Source organism: Acanthopagrus latus, chromosome 4 (assembly GCF_904848185.1).
Source record: "Acanthopagrus latus isolate v.2019 chromosome 4, fAcaLat1.1, whole genome shotgun sequence".
NCBI lineage: Eukaryota > Metazoa > Chordata > Actinopteri > Spariformes > Sparidae > Acanthopagrus > Acanthopagrus latus.
The window spans coordinates 5,739,112-5,761,485 of NC_051042.1; the positions used below are offsets into that span (position 1 = coordinate 5,739,112).

Here is a 22,374-nt window from a genome sequence, read left to right on the forward strand (position 1 = left end):
GCAAAATAGGTGGCAACTTTTTTACACAACACCGTCTGTGTCGAGATTGATGTTTCATGTACACTTTCTTGGTAATAACAAGGGCATGACGCAGTGATGATAATCATTTACCATCCCTGTTTGTGATTTTGCAGGCATTTTCAGTTGCTGTTCTTATTTCAGTTAGCTGCTAACTGCTGCTAGTTGTTTTTGAGTTACTCAACAGATGTCGATTCTGCACTGTTACCACCTCCTCTGCCCATTCAGCAGGCAGGACATTAATGACCCCCCCCCTCCATTCCACTTTTGCAGCTTATATACAGAATGGTGAAGCAGAGTAACATGCAACAGGACCATCCCGAGCAGGCTGTGTAAAAGGCGCTTTTGTTTAGCGCCACCAAGAGGTTGACAGTTGCAGTTGCATTGAAATCCCTTGACAACTCTGGGTTTGATTGTCAAGAAACTTGGCATTGACATTCATGTTCCCCTCTGGATGAAATGACTTTTTATGATCCTCTGGCATTAATTTGGTTCAGGAACACAAACCTGCAAAAATACTAACATTCCCATCCGTGTCAGCCGTATTGTTTTTAGCGTGTGTTTAATGTTTAGCATGCTAATTATGTTAATCTAAATATGAAAACCACACAGCCTGACCAGTCCCTGTTGACTCACCACAAAGATGTAGCTCATGCTGTTTGAATATCAATCATGCCGTGTCTTCTCCCAGTGCTCCAAGAATTGTGAAGGCGGCGTCAAATCACGAGAGGTCCAGTGTTTTGACATGAGAGATCAAAGGCAACTGCGACCTTTCCACTGCAGGGCCATGTCCTCGAGGCCACAAAGCCAGATGCCCTGTAACCTTCAGCCGTGTCTCGACTGGTACACCTCCTCCTGGGGTCAGGTGAGTCATATGCAAAATAATGACAGAGATTGTGAAAAATGCGCTGATGTCTACACTGAAATGTGTATTTGTATTTGTAAAAAAAAAGCAGTTTCACCATCCTCCCATTTTTAAATCGATGTATTTTCTGCACAGTAGAAATTATCGTCAAAGGTCGACACCTCTCAGTACACATTACTGCACACATTTGTCAACTTATACCAGTCTGTATATTTTATAATGAATAGATTTCCGAATGCATTTCTTCCTGTTTTCCTGATTGTTATTGCTTCTGTTCATCGCAGTGCTGAATGAAAATCAATGTGCAGAATAATGATGATGATAACAATAGCTTGGATTGATATATGTTTTTCACAAGACCTAAGGACGCTTCACACAGCAGGATCAATGCTGCACTAACAGACACAAACAAATAAAAGCAGTAGTTCTCCTGAGAAGAATAACGGATGGATGTGGTAATGTATGGCAGTGAAAAGCTTGCTGTCAAGCAGTCCTCAGAGCTTCCCACAACTATATGAACTCACAAACAAGTGGGAGATTTCAGAACAATCTGTCCTTTCAACTGAATAAACCAGCAATGATGGAACAAGAAAGATTAAATGTCACATTGTATGGATTTTCTGTATGATGCTTGATGTTTGTGTGGTGCCAAAATTAAATGCGTCTTGTACTGTTCAGAAAAATAAGCAAAAAAACATCTGAAACATTTAGAAAACAACTGTCTGAGGTCTCTTAGCTGTTTTTACTGCTACACAACTTATTGCTGAGAACAAGTAACATAAATTCATAGATCGTGTGTGTGTGTGTGTGTGTGTGTGTGTGTGTGTGTGTGTGTGTGTGCGTGTGTGCGTTGTTCAGTGCTCTGAAGTGTGTGGAGGAGGCGAGCAGCAGCGTATAGTTGCCTGTCCGGAGGAGGAGCGATGCAACAGGGACCTTCAACCCAGCAACATTCAGTCATGTAATATCCAGCCTTGCGCTCAATGGCTCACTGGATCATGGGGACAGGTACACACGCACACACACATGCACACACACACGAAGCATCATGTATGATTCATAGACCACTTGCAGTACACGAAGATTCTCTGTCACTGATTTAAACTGGACGTGGTTTCATGAGCTGGGAGATAAATGATGTCATATCATGTTCAGAGGCTACATTCAAATCACTAAATAATTCAAATCACGTCCTTCGCACAGTTAATTTCCTAAAACTCCTGGTAAACAGCGCATGCTGAGTTGGAGCACTTGGCATCGACACTCTTCAATAGATTTTATCCTGTCAGTAAACATAAGAAAACCTACATACACAATGTCACTTCACTTTATCGATCATTTTGTGTTTATACAGGATATTCTGATATATAATGGAGTAAAGGAGATCACTGCAAAGACAATGGTCCTCATTCACCAATATCTTAAGAATCTTGTTTTGTTCGTAAGAATGGTTCATGAATGAGGCCCACTGATACAGCATCAGGATGAACATAATGAAATGGTCACATATGACATCTGATGGGGAGGCTGATGGAGAAAAGGGAGACTTAGAGAGACTGGGGGTGATGGGAGGATAAGTGTGGAAAGAATGTGACATAGCACCAGAAAAGAGCGATCATCCCCAGAGAATTAGGTGTGTGTCAGGAGGTGTAGCCGTCAATTTGTGTCACCACAGCACCTCTATTATTCACCCTTTGAGTCTAGAATTAGCATCGACTCTTCCAATCGATTGGCTGAAGAGGAAGTCCAGCACATCCTGTTGTGTTTATACACGTGTCACAGTGAGTCAGTGGCTCAACACCAGGTGCTGGAGACATATGATTAATGAATCTCCTTCATAAAAAGTCGGTGATGCAGCCATATGCCATGTGATAACATACTGGTTCAAATCCTTGGATGTTATTTAGAAGCGTAGCATGTGACACTCGGATATTTACACTTCTGCTAATTATTCATTAATTAAAAATGTGTGTATATATATATATATATTTTTTTTAGTCTTGTTAAATGTCTTGTATCTTATCTTATGTTGGCTATGTTTTTATTTATGTTCTAAAGAAAACGATAAGAACTGCTCATCACAAAAAGAGTGCTCAGACGATGGAACAAGTGGACTGCTGAGGCGTTCAGTGATTTCCATCATGTTTCTGAAGTAACATCACCTGATATTAACCCAGTGTGAGGCGAAGTTGCACAGAATACATTTATTCCAACCAGACAAAAAGCATCTGATGAAGCATTTACATGGTTGTCAGGCGCTTATATTTTCCTTTTAAACAGATTATCAAAGGTCTGAAAATGTATGTAGATTTTGAGGGACGGGATCAGATTCAGATTGAAGTGGTTACGTGAGGCGTTTGTATTCTGGGCTATTATTCTGATTATTAATGGAACGTTATTTATCACACATTACTCCTGCACACAGAGATTGATATTTTAATGGAGGCAATTTAAACCAGCAGTGACAAAACACTCTTTCTTCTGCAGTACATCAGTCGTGTCCACAGCATCATTTAAACACATGCAGACGTGAGCGTAGTGTAATGTTACAAAAGCTGAGGCTTTTTTACTGCTTGCAATGAGTTCAAATTTGCACATTGAGACTGATAACCAGTTTTGTCCTTTATGGCTGACAGAGAGTAGCTCAGTCACAACTTGGCTCCTGAGTTCTTGCTCGTTATTTTCAATGACGGACTGACAGGGTTCCTAAAGTTCGATGCAACAAGTCATCGCAATGTGCAAATAACTGATTCCACGACATCAGAAATAGCGTCTCGGTTCTCTGCACATCTTAACTTTTCATTTTCTCTTTCTTTGCTCTTTGTCTTACAGCCTGTAGATTTGTTGTACACACTTTGTTTTGTACGCTGAGTTCTGGACAAAGTGCTGCACGTCTCAAAGTGATTTAGTGTGTTTAATGTGCTTTGATTAATTGTATGTGTGAGGCTGATAGTGACTAATAGACTAATAGTGTTAGTCCTGTTGTAATAAGCTAGAATGGCATTTGGTTTTGGCCATCGGTTGTCATTCACTGCATGATGAAGTTAACGAATTCAGTGCCCTGTCAGCATCAGTCACAGTAACTGGAGGAGAGGAGAGAGGAGAGGAGAGAGGAGACTGCCAATATCAATGTAGCCGCAATTACTGTACACTTTATATTTTGGGTCATTTTTATATTTTATATATGTTTTTTATGTACATAATTGTATTATTTAAGTTACTGATAGATATGTTATTATTATTATTATCATTATCATCATTATTATCATTATTATTATTATTATTATTAGTAGTAGTAGTAGTAGTAGTAGTAGTAGTAGTAGTAGTATTACATAGTTCATTGTCATTTGTTGCACTTTAATTTGTGTGTTTTCATGTACAGTGGTTGGGTTGTTGCTTGGTGTCCCCTTGACTGTGGGTTGATTGGTTCCTTCATGCTTTTATTTTGGTGGGGACAGGTATAACGTGTGACGTTGCGGTCCATGTAGAAGGTTTTTGTGACGTGAACCCCGACATATGAGGTCAGAAATATTTTTCGGTGATCATTAAAAGAAGACTGAAAATGAGAAGTGTAGCCCGCTATTTATCCACAGCCAGAAGGGACTGGAATACGCTACCAGGCAAGAAAAGAGGGTTACATCATCATGACAAGGATGCAATGGCATTGTTAAGTTTTAACAACCATGAAGTGTTTGAAATCATTACGTAAAAGACATTTTTGCGGCAACAAGTGCCAGCCCACGGAAGTGTGTTGTTCTCTCTGCAGTGTTCAGCGTCCTGTGGAGGCGGAGTGCAGCGTCGTCTCATCAAATGTGTGAACACAAAGGCTGAGACGGAGGAAGAAGTGGATCAGGCTCAGTGTGACCATCAGCCGCAGCCAGAGAGCATCCAGAAGTGTAACCTTCAGGAGTGCGAGAGCGCCCCCTCTGGTGAGTCAGTCACGACGCAACAGAAACACCGCCGCTCTTTAAATGCACCTGTTTCCGTTTTGCATAACATAGACATAATATTTGGTTGGACTGTGTTGTTCAGGTTCCCCCAGTTTTCTCTGAAGAGTAGAACTAATAGAATAAAGTACAAACTGAGCATTTTACTGTGATGACCATGACTGCAGGAGCACCTGAGGACAGGGTGCCTCAAGCTGCTGGTTCACTTAAAAACATTCCTGTTGTGAAGCTGGACACATTTGTATTTTTTGCAGCTGGCAGCATCTCTCGCTGATGTCTCTGAACGTTCCAGCATTAACAAGCACAATCCAGACAGCAGCTCAGCTTTATTCAACATCACCTGGTCATCACATATTCTGAAGAGTCAGGGGATTTATTAATGAATATATTTATATTATAGAAATGATTTCCATATTGTGATTTCTCCTGTTGGAGTTGATGCCAATTTGAGCACATGTTAGTTAACAGTCTTATGATATCTTGGCTTTGCATTATGTGGCAGTGTCGAGCCAGTTTATAGCAGCAAGGATACTTGTGAGCTGAAGTTCTTAAATGGTAAATGCGAGTTTGAACTTCAGATACAGAGCAGACTCATCATCTGGTTTACATAAAGGCTGACACAGTAGATCTTTTGTTAGCTGTGTTGCCTCGCAGCATGAAAAGTTTGGATGTTCTCTGAGGGTTTGAGATGAGAATCCTGCAGCGTGCAGATCAGGTGAGCTGCAGCCTTTAGATTCAGTCCCCGGCGACCTTGAACGGGATAAAAAGGTAAAGGAAACGGATCAGTGGTCATGGTGCGCAGATCAATATGGAAATATCTGTACTTCCAGTCCCAAATGTTTCTGCTCTTGGTCAAGTCTCATACGGGAAGATCGATATCTGAACACTGGCCCTGTGTGATGAATGTGAATCTCTATCTGTAATACTGGGAGCCTTCTAGAGTTTGTGTTCGTTCTGTGAGAAGAATGAATGATGGTGAAACAAACAACCGAACTGGAGCATTAAAATAAATCATGGACAATAAATCAGTTCAGTTATCATCTGTTTCATGACGATACCGAAGGTACCATGACATTTGATACATCAAATAATCTGTGTGCGCGTATTTTCTGATTTTCTGATTTTGAACACAGCACACAGTGCTGTTTTATGGTCTGGATGCTTCACTGGTTGTCCTTTCACTAGAGCTTGGTTTCATGAGTCACTGGCTTACAGAATATCTGAAGCGCACTCCTCACTTCACCAGGCACAATCTGTGAGATGGCAAATTCACCCACTGATAAACATCTCAGAGCATTAAGGCTCCAGTTTAATCTTCAAAATGTAATGTTTAACTGCACCGCATGGACTCAGAGGTCACGTAGACGTCCTTGTACTGAATAGTTTTGTTAGAGTTCACCCTCACAGAGCTGCTGGTCGTCGTTTGTGGATTTCTGTGCAGGCGTCTATTGTTTAAGGTGCCAGTTGTGTCATCAGTATGATGATGATGATGATGACATGTTGCATCAAACCTCCCACATGTGGACTTGTTTAAATGGGACTCACCTGGGTGGCCCATCTGTCGTTTGTTTTCACAAGGTATCGAGGGCTTTGCGTCATAGTTGTTTATTTTTACCAAACCCCAGGAAACAGTCTGAGATCTGAGTTTGGATTGTCTGGCTTCCTCCTGTCTGATCCGTCAGATCCACCAATGCCGTGATAACCTTCACCGTTCAGACGCTAGAGCTGGTCATCCACCTGTAGGAAGGTCAGTGGACACACAGATTGACTGCGGCTTGTGTCTAAATTCTAAAGTCTCTTCACCATTCACCCTCCAGCGTTCAGAGGCCGCATAGGCTTGATTTAGTGCAGACGGATGGCTGAGAGGATGAGCCTACTCTATATTTTTGAATAGTCTTTCGTGCTTTTAAGATGTATTTGTCCTCTGTACAAATACAGGTTGTGTTTAAGGAGGGGTTTCAGAAAAAGTAATGTTGTCTACACGGTGAATGACTAACTGAATACATGTAGAGCAGAAGGGGACAAAGATGCCTCTGAGCAACAGTCAAATAAGAATATAAGATATAAATCACCAGTCAGTGGTTCAAGACACTGGATGCTTGTGTTGAATTAGATACGAACAGATTCCTCTTTGCTGATTCACTTTCTATGTGTAGTATCTATATACATGGACAGTATTTCTCTCTAAGATTTCAGGTCAACTGTTAACATGAGATTGGATTTATAGGGCCTGGTGTTTCCCTCAACAACAAACAAATCAGAATGGCTGTGTGACATGTGTAGAAGTGATGCCATGTCATTTCTCTTCCTCGTCTGATTCCTTTCATCACTTTTGGCGTGTTTGATCAGCTCCCTGTCCTGACGGAGATCAGTCTCCGTCTATGTCAAGAGTTTGTATTAAAAACCATCCCTCTGCAGTCGACCAGAACATAATCAGTTCATATTGTTTACATGGGGCAGTTTTTATATTGATTGGTTTATGAACAGGTTGAGACTCTGCAACCAAGTCTGAGCGTGTTTATTCTGATTGAGGTGTTTATATGGAGCATTTTTATTCTGTTTTGAACTTTTAAACTGATTATAATCTGAATATTAGGCTCCATGTGTCAGCAGAAATAGAAGATTAATTTAGGGTTTTGGATGATGGAATATCAGGAACTCACGGACAACCTAACGTTCCCAACATCTCCGAGAACAATCAGATTACTTCAACAGTACAGTGTATCATAATTTAATGCCTCACTAGTTGACAGTCTGGCAGAATAGTGTCGCCTACTCACTCATCACTGTCTCTGTTGCCATCTTAAGGGGAGAATAGAGACATCAGTGTCACAACGCCTGGCTCCACAATGGAGAGATTTAGTCTCACACAGCGGTCGACGGCTGATCGTTCCTCACATAGATCATAAATGTGTAAATGTAGGCAGTGTCGCAAAACCGTTGCAAAACGCTCCGTTGCATTGCTGAAGTCTGATAACGTAGCAGAACTACCAATTCAAAAAATGATGTTGATTCAATATTAGACACAACACATCCATCCTGCTCCGTCCGGCTGCTCTAAACCGACTGAGTGCACTGCAGATGGCCAAAACAAACACAGCTTCCTAAAACATTTTGAAGTCAATCACAGCGCTGCGCCTCGGTAAAGATCTGGGCTCACCTGTGCTGATCCTCGCTGGAAACTATATTTCAAATCGAAGGCTATCAGGGAGGAAAATGGTTAAAACAGCAGTTTCCCCTGTCATCCCCCCTTTCATTGTGGACAGACTGTTTCGAATGTAGATAACACGTTCAACATCTGTATTTGATGGTTTTTATCTATATGTTGAAATAGCCGTCACTGAAGGAAAGAAGGAAAACATCGGCACAACAGGTGATTCTAACTTCTTATTTGTGTTCAGTGTTTACCCGTGTGGCTGTATCAGCACTTTGGACCACACGCAGCCCTTTTCCACACTCGGCTGTCAGCAACAGCACCGACAGAACTGACAACCCGCCGGCTCTTCCTCTAATGATGCCACATCATAAGACCAGTGGAAAGGCTGACTACAGAAGCCTCAAAGGTCTTCTTTGTCAAACAGGCATGCAGAATGCAAGACAGAGCTTCTTTTTTTTTCTAACTATGGGGCTGAAAAGACGTTGGCAATCAAAGCAGCTATTCACAACAGAAAATTACAGCCCGAGTCTTCTTTCCGCTCAGGACACATGCATGGCTCAACGTTTCCATCTTTTGATGGAGCTGGATTCTCTCACACTGTGTAACAAAAGATTTTGCTGACAGGAAATCAAGCTCATATCTGATGTGTTTCGAACGGGCTCCATGTTTTTTTTTTTGCTCCAGTTGATGGTTTAGCATTGTTGTCGTTGTTTTTCAGTGTTAATGGCCCTCGCAGGACACTCCTCCTACTGATTGGTGAATGGAGCTTATTTTTTTTGACGTCTGCCTATCATTACTGCACTGTAATGGCTGAAGAATAATGTCACCGTCAGAGTTTGGATTGATTCCCAATTTACTGCACTTTATCTATGCTATTGTGTTTGTCACTAGGCAAGAAATCTCCAGGGGGAATTGAAGGGAGAATTTCTATCTGCTGTCTCATCGATTTTAGACTTCATAAATCTGTAAATCCGTAAACTCACGTCTGTCCTGTGTGGTTGGTAGTTGTTACTAGCTGTTGAAAACACAAGGCTATTTTGAGAGCGTGGCTAACAATGGATGAAGCTAGATCCCTTTTCTCAGCTTGAATGAAGTTTTACAAATACAAAACACCTATTGATCAAACATTCATGTGAAAGCCAGTGAGCCGCTTTCACAGGATCGAATGAGGCTCTGCCTCCAACGCTGCGTCCAGACTCAATGAGATGTCCTTGGACAAAACATCTCTTCAAAAAAAGTACTGCCATTTTTAAAACGCCTTCCTCTTGTCCTGTGGTCGTGTCTCACTTGAACTACTGGCTGCAATGCTACACCGCCCCCCACCACTCCCAGCGGTGATGCTCTGCATCTGTAAGCTTTCAGAAAATGTGCAGAAATGCAGAAGAAATAAATTGACAGCACGGCCAGATGTCATCTTTATGATAATAGGGCAGCAAAAAGTTGTGACTCTCCATCTCAGGTAAAAGATATGTTTTGCTTCAATGAGACATACAGATGCTTTCAGTCATAACAAGGTCAGACATCAGCAACATATATCTTATTCCACACATGGGCATGAGATAAATTCAAGTGTTCCTCTCCTGTTGAGTTTAATACAAATCCTACGAGCTCCTTTGTTTTCATTAGCAAGTCAAAGAAAAAGCAGACTGAATCCTGAAGTAGAAATTGAGTTAAACGATGCCGTGCTCCAGAATAATACATTAAATTCCACGAACTGAAGATGAAATAAAGTGAATTTCGCGAAACATACGTCTGACTAATGCCTCGATTCTCTTCTCAGTACAGAGAATAATATAAAGTGAGCTTCCTGAGAGGCAAACTGCTGCCTCACACATCCAGCCCTGTCTGGTAGTAACACCTGCTCTGACAAAGGTGTTAATGATACATGTGTCACACTCAACACATCAGATTAGCCGGGTGATGATTAATGAGGTGCTGCATAATCCTGTGTGTGCGTCTACCGAGACATTTGTGTGCACATCTCATCTGACCTGATCGGCTCATTATACAAACTCAGTTTTAAATAAGTCAATCATTTCTTATTGCAATGATTTACTTTATTCAGCAAAACACATTCTTCACCATCAGAGGTTTGTGCAGGTTATGTATACATGAGGACATAAACATAGATTTAGTTTGAAACCTGTTGAGTGTGGTTTTAACAAGTATACTGTCTGTGGGCACTGTTAAGGACACGAGCTGAGGAAGCCCTGTGAAAGCTATCAGTGTCGTGTTGAATCAGTTAAAGATAAGACAAGACGCTTCACATATGAAATTAAAAATATTATCAGTTCCCTTTAAAATGACAGCTTTAACTTTTTTCTTGCTCCTAGTCAGGAACAATATTTGACTTTTCCTCTAAAAGAAAATATAAATGATATGATTCTTTGTCAGGCTGGGTGTAGGAAACTTTGTTCTTGTTGTGAATGTTGTATTGAGAGAAGATGAACGCTCTCTGGAATCAGTGGTGTCAGCGGCAAATAATGTGAAACTATTGTCCCACACTTTATTCTTTTCTCATGTCCGGAGCACACAGGTAAACAGTACTGAGACTGGACTCTACTGGACACGTTGTGTAGAGTCATGATGTTCTGTACAGCCTCTCCAGCAGTTTGGTAGAAACTCATTTAACAACACATCTGCTCATTGTATACTTTGTATAACGTAAGGCTGAGGCCTTTTGTGAGTTTATAATGAACAAGAACTTACACTGGAATGTAGCAAAGTACATTTATTCAAGTACTGCACTTATGAACACATTTGAGGTACTTGTACTATGCTGGTAGTTATAAGTATTTCCATGTTCTGGTACTTTATACTTCCACTCCAGTACATTAATTTCATAGCTTTAGTCACCAGTTACTTTTCAGATTACTTGCTGCAGCAGAGCCAGATGAGTTTAAATGAACATTTTTAATATCAGTTAAAATGAATTAAAAATACTGATTCCAATTAACTTTTAGTTTGTTTAGGTGACTTTCACTTTTACCAAGGTAATTTTTTCACACGTTATCTCATAATTTGGTACTTTATACAACACTGAATGAACCTACTGTCTCTGGAATGGCACTCAAAAGAGAGTAAACCTCTGCTGAGGCCCAACTGTCCTCTTTAATTCAGAATAAAATCCAGACCTGTTACAAACTCTTTAGAGACAGTGTACGTGGAAGCATAATCTCCATTGTGTTGTGGAAGAAATATAGATCTTATATCCGTCATACATACCAGCCACTTAAATACCACAGAATCAAAATCAAAAAAATCCCGGATCTTTTCCTGATCTGCACCAAAAGTTAGCAGGACCTGTTCTACCCTATAACCAATTTCATAGAAATCTGCTCAAAGGTTTTTGCTTCTTGGCGGAGGTAAATATACGATGTAAACAGTGGACAGCAGCAAAGTGTCTATTTCTGCATTATGTCATAATAAAAAAAGTTTTCATGTCTGTGAAAAACAGACAATAATGATAAACGCTGAGACCGATATGTGATTCTGATTTTAAAATGGTCATTTTACATATTGTGTCTTTAATAGAGAATCATAAATGTCAATTATACTGAATCTGGAGTTCTACAAGACAGTTTCAGCTTCACAGGGACACTGATAAAGAAGAAAGGCTCAACACATCTGACATTAATAAAAGTCCACAGCAGTAATCCACACCCCACTGTTATAAACTGACCAACACAATATGCTCATCTAATCGATGCTGCTCTTCGCCATCCAACAATGCATCTGTCCGTGTCTGTCAGTCAAAGCTGCTCCAAACAGCCTCCTTTCGAATACAAACGAGGAGCTGAACACAGCAGCTGCTTTTATTCAGTGTGTAACCAATACAGCAACACGAGACGTGTGTGAGGCTGTGTGTGAGGCCGTGTATAGCTCTCTGCGCCCAAGATAGATTTCCATATTTGTACGCTGGACAATATATCTGCTCCGCAGGTCATTAATATCCCATCAGGGAGACGGGTTTGCTAAGCAGTAGGAGGATAATATGAAACTGACAAGAATTCATCATCACATGGACTGTACATGTGCTGCTGAAGCTACCACAGTGAAATTCTCAGGAAGAAATGATCACATATTTCATCATACAGAACATTTTCCCTAGTCAGATTAGTTGATCACGTTTTTTCCGTGCTTGCTCTGCTGCAGCTGCTCTGATCTGGTTGATACTGACCCCCCCAACAAATATACCTGCTGCTAACGTGTTAGCTTTTGTTGCTTTGTGCTCTTTGTCTGTTGACTATTGAACACTGTCTCCAGGCAGCTTGGCTTTTTTCTCAGTGTTTATTTGATTTAATTCGTCAGTATCACAGATCTGGCCCACGCATGTTGGGACTGAGATTAATTTAATCACTATCTGCTGGCTGAAGTAGCTTTATAATCCAGGAGAATTTGCCAATTCCAATATGATTCATATGTGCACAAGCGTTTTCAGCCATTATCTGCATGATGCTTTGTAACACCTGCCAATGAAAAAATGTCAGCAAATGTAATAAACCACAAACATAATAAAAATCTGCAGCATTTAATGTAACAAACCCACAAATGTAATACATTCTCCACAAACGTAATAGCTGCTGCCTACTACATACGTAACACGCAGTTTCTCACAAATGTAATAACTACTACATTTGCAGTGATTTATTACATTTGTAGGAAAATCTTTATTATGATAACTTCCCACAAATGTAATAATACAGGGATTAATGGTCGAATGGTAGGAGTTGGGAGTCTTCATCCAGGTGTATTGACCAGTATCCTGCTTTGGCATCCGGTTTGCTGAATATCTTTGCGTTTGCAAACTTTGGGGTCACTTCCTCCACAGTCTGTATTTTATGTGGGCATCTTTTCAGGCTGGAGCTCAGTTTTTGTGGGTCTAGGCATATCCGTAAAGATCCATCCTTCTTAGTACTGTATGCCAGCCTGGAGCACCAGTCAGTGTGCTGTTCTGCTTTCTGCAGTACATCCTGTTCGATAAGTTTGTTCAACTCCTCTTGAAGTTTGTCTTTGAGGTGGATGCTGCATTTCCATGGAGGGTCTCTGAATGGCTCTGCATCATCTTTCAAGATGAGTTTTGCAGCCCATGATCACTGTAGGCAGACAGCCTCATGTTGTTTTTCTTCAGTCTTTTGTATGCTCCTCCCTCACTACCGTACATTTGTCTAAATGTTCCCAGTGGGAGGGTATTCCCTGATGCTCCTGTGTCTATTTTTAGACGAATTGTGTGTCCATAACCTGGAACATCAGGTGGTCTGACATTCAGTGCGGTGTAGGCCTCCTCTGTGGGTGGTTGGCTGTAATGGAATGAAATTGTTCCTGATAAGTGTTCATCTGGGTCGTAGCTGTCAACCACATTGATTCTGGATTCGCACTGTGACTTGTGTCCTTTCTTATATGTCTGGTGTTTGGAATGCTTGCCTTGGGGTGGGCGAGACGTATTTCTTTTCCTCGCATCGAAGTCTTGTTCTCGTTATTGTCTGGTTTTCTTACAGCACCTTGCCCAATGTCCTCCCCCACTGCATGGGATGTCATGGTGGGACACTGGCGTGGTTGATGGCTCATACTACAGCTGTGGCATGTCCAGCCCCTCTGTATTGCATGTACTTTTTCAGAGTTGGATAATCCAAGTTGTGTCAATTGTTCATTCCCCACTGACAATGCTTCATATTTCCTTCCTTCTTTCAACATATCAGCCAGGGTGTACCCTTGAAGTTTTCCGTATAGGTCATTTCTCAGAGCATCATGTGGGGTGCTAGCAATTATGAGTTCAATGAGATGCTTGTTCAGCTCTTAATCAGTGAACTGACATTTCAGCACCAAGTTTGGCGATCGGACAGTTTTCCTCAGGGAATTTCTTTTGAGAATCACTCCGTGCGAAGAGCGGATGTTCATGTAGGTTTCATAGGCAATCCGTTACCGCTGCCACCACGTTCTGTTATTCGGGAGTCAGTGAGGATTTGGTTAACTATTCATGTTACTTTACTTCAGCATGTCAGATCATAGAGCGTAGTACAGAGCACACACATATTCCTACTATGCTCACATATCTAGGTAATCTCATATCACTCCACCTGGGGCGGTAATCTAGTTCCATTTAACATATCACAACAAGGGTCTATAGCCAGACAGGCTGGTAAAAAAAAAAAAAAGCCCTCTAGGGGCTGTTGCTGGCTACCAACCTACCACCAGCCTTAATAAAATATAGTAACTGTTATAACTGATCTTATCTGAACATAATAGTATATATGTATTGATTCAAGATCTGGAGTGGCAACTGATGTCTTTATCATATGAAGATTATAACCCATATTTTGTCCAGCATCACTTCAAATATAGACAGAAAATCATAGGCCTGGTGATGTAAAACAGGTGCTTCTATTTAATAATCTTTACAGTTACACACAGAGTCCTGGAAATTACTCTGTTCCAGCTATTTCACACACTTACACTTACACAGACATGTACACTTCAGCTTTTCGTTCACGCACTTGCACCGAGAGCTGGTAAACCTACTTGAACACGTGCTTTTACTACTGCACTTCACATCTAGATTCAATACGTCTTTGGTGAGGGGCAGCGTGGTCCACATGGGAAGTAGCTTGCCTCTTCTTCCTCCCATCCATCCATTCAGTGGGGTTCAGAACAGGAAACATGCATAGCCATCTGACTCACAGAGAGTATCTCCCAAGAATTCTCTTGTTCGGGTGATGATTTGGGTTCTGCAAGGAGATGACAGAAGAAATACTTCATACGTCATGGAACAGATGATTCTTAGCGGTCTTTGGGAAATGAATCATCAAACCTGAATGGAGTGTTGTGATTCAAAACGTCTTTTCTGACAGTGGATTGTGCCATAATTAATGTATGTGCTTCCTCTTCTGGTAATTGAGATGCAACTGATACGATCTTCCTACCAGTCTTTAGACCAAAAGATGAAAACTTGGTCATGGCTACCTTTCTCTTCTGTCAAATCTGGAAAGTGTCTGAGGATTGTTTTCTTTAGACATGTCACAGTCTTCTGGATTTCATGTTGTTCCAATCTCTCAGTCATCATATCGGTCTTTGCAGTTGAGGCACACTTAATCTATCTCAGCCCTATAAGAGACAAAATAAGGAAATGAGCAATAGAAGAGAATTAACTAAAGGGCTTGAAATGTAAGATTGTAAAATATTCTTGACATACATTAGGCCTACACCAAATTACTCTATGTGAAATGGAATACACAATGAACACCTTCACATAGCAAATGTTAGAAAATTAAGACCTTTTTAAAAAATTCATAACTACGATTTTGGACATTTTAGGAAATGGGGCAAAAAGATATTTTCTTTCAATCTGGTTTCTTGGCCCTTGGACCAGAAATGTTCTATAGACCCTTATCTTTAATTTAGAAGGGAAAACAAAACTTTTGCATACATTTGAAGTGACAGAGTGCCTCGGCACCCCACCAAAATGAGCTGTGTAAGTTTGAGTTTTCTACAAGGTCAATTTCAACGTTATTTGTACCTGAAGGGCGATTGGTTTTGCCACAGAATCAAAAGTGGTTCAGTTATATAAACTTAAACTGAAAAATGTGGTTCTGGTAAATAACACATGACTGTGTGCTGCTGAGTTTAGTCTCGACTCTTTAGCCTCGTTTTATGATTGAAGTTGCCTTCGTAGTCAGATCTCTATGTGTTGAATTATGCATACATATAAGATACTCCTTTTCAATGTCCTTGTATCAAAGCGATGCAGAATGCAGAAAAGTATGATCGCTTTAATGGAATTTCAATGAGTAAGAGGCCGTTCCTGTTTTTCTCAGGGCTGCATTGAAGGCTGAAGAGACTTTACACACCTTTTTTTTAAATCCTTGTCTATTCTGGGAGGGTTTGCTGAGAGTGATGCGCTTTTCTTCAGGAACACTCTAATCACATTCACACAATTAAACATTCACAGTTGGAATCCTAGTACAGCCACAGTCTGATGTGTTTGCCACTGGGCAGCTCTACTGGAGCAGTCGGGGTTGAGGGCCTTGCTCCAGGGCACCTCAGTGGTGCTAATGAGGGTGTACAGGGTTTAAAGGTCCCATATTATACTGTTGTTCATCAATTTCACACAGCTGTCAGAGGTCCAACAACACTGTATTCAATATGTATTGCCCCATGGTCCTGAATTTCAGCTGTCTAAAAGTCGCTCAAGTGAGCTCTACTGAGAGCAGGCTGTTTTTGTGCCTGCAACTTTAAATGCTAATGAGCTCCGTCTGTCAATGCCTACTTGCCTGCTACGTGTCCCTCACAGGAAGACTATGACTCTTACTCTAGCGGTAGGGTGCACAAATGTCATGGTGGATGTATACATATGTATCGCTATGGCATGCGGTGATGCTTTCATTCACCCATACCAGTTTGACCCAGAATTGGACCCAGAAGGAGAGGACTCCTGAAGAAATACAGACTCTGCGGCTGCAGCAGGATGTTTCAGAATGGTTAGTGTGTCTGAATAATGTTAATTTGTTCGTATGTGTTGTTACAGTTACTACCATGTAGCTAATGGCTAACAGCTAGTGAAAGCTGTGTTTGTCAACACAGTCTCCAAACTCTTGGACACTGTTCACATCGTCTCTGTCTTCAGTCTGCACGTTTCCACGTTTTTTACTGTGACAACCAAGCCCCCTCGTAATATTATTAACATTTAACTCACTTCAAATGCCACTGCATAGCAAACCGAAGCGCAGCTAACTAGTTAGCCAGTTTTGAGCTGACTTCACCATACCCCTAGGCAACTGTAAGTACTATCAAAACGTGGCGACACTTACCTGTAGCTCAGGTGCAGTTGCTGGGTCCCATATGGCTGGGACTGATCCTTGTACGAGGCTCAGTGTCGAGGCAAAGCCAGCTTTGTACTGACCCTCGTTACTGAAGCAGTCCGATGTCAAGTGGTTAGCACACACATACAAACTTACATGAACCGCAGCTGGCACGTTGTCATTGAAAATGAAACGCAACCACTGTCTCTTCTGTTCATCTGTAGCTGGGACAGAATATAGACACTGATGTTGATTTTTACAACCAACAGCAGAGTAATTTGCGTGTCTAACTCTGAGCGATGACATTGCAAAACACTGCTCTCTTACCGCTGGACACACAGAACTTCACCTTGGGGATGAACGCCCCTCTCTCAGATATCTCCTGTCACTGCACAGAGGAGGCCTGTCTATGTAAATGACTCCTTTCGTTACGTAACGAAAGGAGCTGAATCTGAACAGACTGTAGGAGCGCCGTTTTACCAGTCGGTGGGCTACAGAGACCATGCAGGAGTCACTTGTTTTCCTCATTCTAGGAGTTGGCAGGCTCAGGGAGGACCAGCTTATATACGTAGAGACCAGAGAAAACATGTTTTTCATAATATGGGACCTTTAAAGTATTCTGGCACCGTGTCGGATTTCAGGCGTGCAGTGTCTGGCTGCGAGAAAATAATATATTTTAAAAAAAGGTTTGATATCACTTTAGAGTTACCGGGAGCAACAACCACAGCTGATGTACCGGCATCAATGACTGACCACGTGTGTGAGACTTGAAAATATGCGCGTGCACGTTCATCGCTTAACACAATTTGTCTTTCAAGCTCTCCCAAGCCCTGGTAAATGTATGCAAAAAAATGCAATATTTGAAGACCCTCCAGACATGATTACTGTTTTTGTAAAAAAAAAAAAAAAACATTAAAATAACCTTATTACACATACATCCAACTCCCAATTTGTAAAGCACACCTTCCAAATAATGGACACACACACAAAAAGAGAGATATTTTCATTGTTTAATTCATCAAAAGTGGTTTATTTCACAAAAACTGAAAATTTAACATACGCAAAAGTATGTGAACCCTTGGATTAGTAGCTTGTGGCTCCTCCTTTTGCAGCCATTACTTCAACCAAACGTCTTCTGTAACCATTAACCAGTCTCTTGCATCTGCTTATGCAGATTTTTGCTCACCCCTCCTTGCAGAACTCAGCCTGCTGAGAGAGGTTGGAGGGACGTCTGGCATGTACCAACTTCTTCAGGTCTCGCCACAACATTTCAATTGAATTAAGGTCCGGACTTTGACTGGGCCAATCCAGAGTATGAATCCTCTTTCTCTGAAGCCATTCCTGTGTAGGTTTGCTGGAATGCTTTGGGTCATTGTCTTGTTGGATAATCCATTTTCATCCCAGCTTCAGCTCCCTGACTGATGGCAGGAGATTCTGGTCAAGAATTTGTTGATATGCCAGAGAATTCATGGTTCCTTGGAGTCGTCCAGGTCCAGAAGCAGAAAAGCAGCCCCAGACCTTCACATTTCCACCACCATGCTTCACTGTTGGGAGGAGGTTATTTTCCTCATATGTAGTGTTGGCTTTTCTCCAAGCATGGTGGTTTTGATTGTGACCAAATAATTCTATTTTGGACTTGTCTGTCCAGAGAATGGACTTCCAGAAGGCCTCTGGTTTGTCCAAGTGCTCTCTGGCAAAGTTGAAGCAGGCGGCTTTGTTGTTTTTTGAGAGTAGAGGCTTCCTTCTAGCAACCCTCCCATGAATACCATGGCTGTTCAATTTCATTGGTCTGCTTAAATGATTAATTAAGCACCCAAATGTGTTTCACCTGAGTCTGTTACCTGCTTGAATTAACCAACGCAGCTGGGGGTTCACTTACTTTTGCACATACACTAATTCCATGTTTCATGTAGTTTTTGGGCTACTTAAACAAGTCCCACTAAACAAGCACATGCAATTGATAAACATTTATCTGACAGTTCATACATAAAAGCTGGTGATGAGAAAATCATGGTAGAACAACAAACATCTAAACTGCTTAAGGGGTTCACATACTTTCAAGCAGCACTGTATGTGATCTGTGATTTATGGAGCCTCTGAACCTTTGTGTGATGTACTGTGAAACATACAGTCGGGTCTGTAGTCTGCAGTGAGCACGCAGGCTGTCTGGGAGAGTGAACTGCAGTCAGTCTCTGCATCTACAGATTCCTACTGCAATTAGTCACCGCCGGAGCTAACGACATACACTGTGGTGTTTGTGTTGTAGAAGGTGTTTTTTTAACCTAATGATTTGTAATTATTAAACTGGCAGTCCACACCTTTTTTGGCTATTCTGTTGTCGAATTAAGGAAGCAGACACCTTTGTTGGTGTATCCATCATTCAGGCACCACAAGTTCATTGGTAGAATGAAAACTGTGAAAATAATCTACAAAATAAACTCAAACGCCATCTTAAAACATTGTAGGTCATGGCAATTAACAGCGTCCAATTCAATTGTGTGTGTGTGTGTGTGTGTGTGTGTGTGTGTGTGTGTGTGTGTGTGTGTGTGTGAGAGAGAGAAAATAGATTCTTAAACAAAGAGATGAGATGAGATGTTCGTAACTGAAGCTAGGACTGCCATCCTCTCCCAGAGTTTCCAGTGATTAATGTAAGTTGTTGCAAGGATTCCCTTGAAAGAAAGGTTCAGAAGTCAGGAGAGTGGATTTAAGTTAAGTTTGTCTGCAGGCTCCGGCCCACGTCTCCCTCTGGAGGGCCACATACTTCACTGTAACTCTACACCAGTCACCCACAGAGGATCGTGGAGGTGAGGCTAAGCTCTTATCCAGCAGCTGTCCAGTGTGATGAACTGAATACTATACCCCCACAAACTGTGACAGCACAGCAGCATTTCCTCTGACCTTACTGGGCATTAGAGAGCTGAGCTTGACTTTTGACAGTGTCAGAAAATTATGGAAGGTGTTGCTCTACCACAAATCATCACCTGAATTCACAATTCACATCGGATTTGTATTGATTTTCAGCTCAAGTGTTTGCTGGTCTGGACACAACTTTACAGTTCTGATCCACTCTCACCCTTTCATAGCACCATTTTCCATCTTTTTCCAGTGGGCAAGTTTAAAAACCCAATGTTGACTTGCCTACGAAGCACCAAGCAGCAGATCGCAATATATTACTGAAATATTGTTAGTAAAGCCTTACATTACATTGTGACTGCTAAAAGAAAGATATTACTGTACCCCAACACTGGTCATGTTTACATGTTTGCATTTTAAATAGGACAAAAGCAGTAAAAGGTTTCTACATGACTCTGTGGGAACGAGTGGTCTGATTAAAAAACATACTGACACAAACTGATGGCCCAACAGTAAGTGTTCAAATAACCGCACATTTGAATATGAAATAGGAAAAATAGGTGTTCTTCCAGTGTAACATTTCTGTAAATATGAGGGACAGAAGAATGTTTTCATGGAACGACTGTTGTACTGATGCAGAGGATGAGAGGCTGAATCGGGCCGTCCATGAACAGGTTTCTCTTCACAAAGAAGTCCTACGTCCCACTGCTGCCTTTTGTTGATGACTGTACTGTATGTGGCGTGCTGTTGAATGAGATAGCACATGTACTGAAGATGAGAGGCACACAGGAAACCTTGTGTATTGTGTTGCCGCTGTGATCTTTGTACGCCACTGATGTCATGGAGTTTCTCTGACACTGAAAATTCTGCACCCAGGGTTTTTACACGAGAGCACTGTGTTCAGAGGAGCAGCATGTATAGGTCACAGGGCAGAGGCCATTGCAAGCATGCTGCTGAGCCCCTCAATTTCAATTAACCCCCAGGTCTATCCTTCTTTTCTTTTAACCCTTCGGTTCAACTGAGGTAAAACTCATCTTTTTATGAAAAAAACCCTTTTAACAGGGAAACAGAAAAGAGCAAGAGAGATGGATGGATTGCCAATACATTTGGCTTGGACCTTCATCATCCCGGCAACATAATTTTAGGACACTCTTGACTTTATTTCTAGTGTCCCTTTGATGCTACACCTTCACATTCATCCAACACCTGATTCTCGACACGTTTTCTATCTCTTCTGTAACAGTTCACCTTCACCATCAGCCACCTGCTGTGTGCTCTCAGCTTTGTGACTCCTGATTTACATGCAAAAGCATGCAGCTCATCTAATCTGATAGTCAAAATGTCACAGTATTGCGTTATATGCAGTCTGCGATAAGTAAACATTCAACTGGAGGGTTTGCAGTGCTCACAGAATGGTGCATGTCAGTGTGCAGGAGGTTTAAAAGCGACTTAGAATACTTAAGCTGTCTGTTAAAGAAATTATGCACCTGAGCTGAGATAACAGCAGGAAATTGTGGGATGTGTTATCCTTTTTTACCCTGACAGCTCCTCCAGAGAGGTGCTTGTGGGAAATAAAAGGACAGGTGGTGAAACTAACTTTGTTCCTGGAGGAGCTCTGATTCCTGCCCACTTCACTGCTAAATGAGAAGACAATAAACTGAAAACTACAGAATTTGAAGCTCTGAAACACTGAGTGCATGATGAAGTGTAATAATTCAGAAACAACCCACGCTCAAATCGCTGTCTGGCCTGGTTATCCAATTTCATCCTCTCGCTGTAACTGCTGTGATTTGAGAGACGTGGCAGCAGAGAGTGTTCGCTCTGGTGGACGGATACAAACCTGTGTCCACAAATGTCTTAATGCCTTTTTTGTTGTTAACATAGTGGCTGCTATTCAAGAAGTTCATTTGATGTATTTTGTCATTGATTCCATTTTTGAAGAAAAATGGCAGAAAGCACAGCTACTCCTTTACTTTACTCTAAACATACACTCAATCAGCCCTTTCTTGCACGCAAAGTGTGAAGAAAAGTGTGGAATAATGTAAAAAATAAGTCTGTTCATCATCCTTACAAAGGACTCTCCTGAAAGGCCAAAAAGTGAAGAAAAGGACTGGAATTTAATTCAAAAGAAGGTTTTTGGCCATACTGGCCACCTGTCCTTATCCCTTTGTGAAGCAGTCCAATGTAAGATGTGGAGAACAAATCCACCATCCATCCAATGTTCAGCAGAGGGCTTCAGCAGTTTGACAAACCAAGAATTGTGAGTAAAAGTCTTTTTTAACAAGGAAGAATTGTGAAGGGGAACAAAAAGGGGGAATTTCATATTGAACTGCAGCAGAGGAACAATAACACATCTTGTTTAAACCCCAAGGGATGCACCAATCAAACTCAGGGCAGCTGTCAATACCGAGTAATGGTCTGATAGGACAATCCCACACTATGTATTGACACTCCCACACTCTGTAAGGACACTCTCACTCTCTGTAAGGACACTCCCATACTATGCAAGGACACTCCCACACTCTGTAAGGATGATCTCACACTCTGTAAGGACACTCACACTCTCTGTAGGGACACCCCGATGCTATGCAAGGACACTCCCACACTCTGTAAGGATGATCCCACACGATGTAAGGACACTCACACACTCCGTAAGGACCATACCACACAATGTAAGGACATTCACACTCTCTGTATGGACGATCCCACACTTTGTAAGGACACTCACACACTCTGTAAGGA

General features: G+C 41.5%; 1 protein-coding gene across 1 annotated transcript in view; it reads left to right on the forward strand.

The window, feature by feature from the left end:
• LOC119017929 (A disintegrin and metalloproteinase with thrombospondin motifs 7) overlaps window positions 1-22,374 on the forward strand; it is an 87,522-nt gene that overhangs the window by 59,207 nt on the left and 5,941 nt on the right. Inside the window, exons 21-23 of the mRNA XM_037095123.1 lie at window positions 710-883; window positions 1,742-1,888; window positions 4,647-4,809. Coding sequence (XP_036951018.1) covers window positions 710-883; window positions 1,742-1,888; window positions 4,647-4,809 — 484 coding nt within the window. The remainder of the gene's footprint in view (window positions 1-709; window positions 884-1,741; window positions 1,889-4,646; window positions 4,810-22,374) is intronic.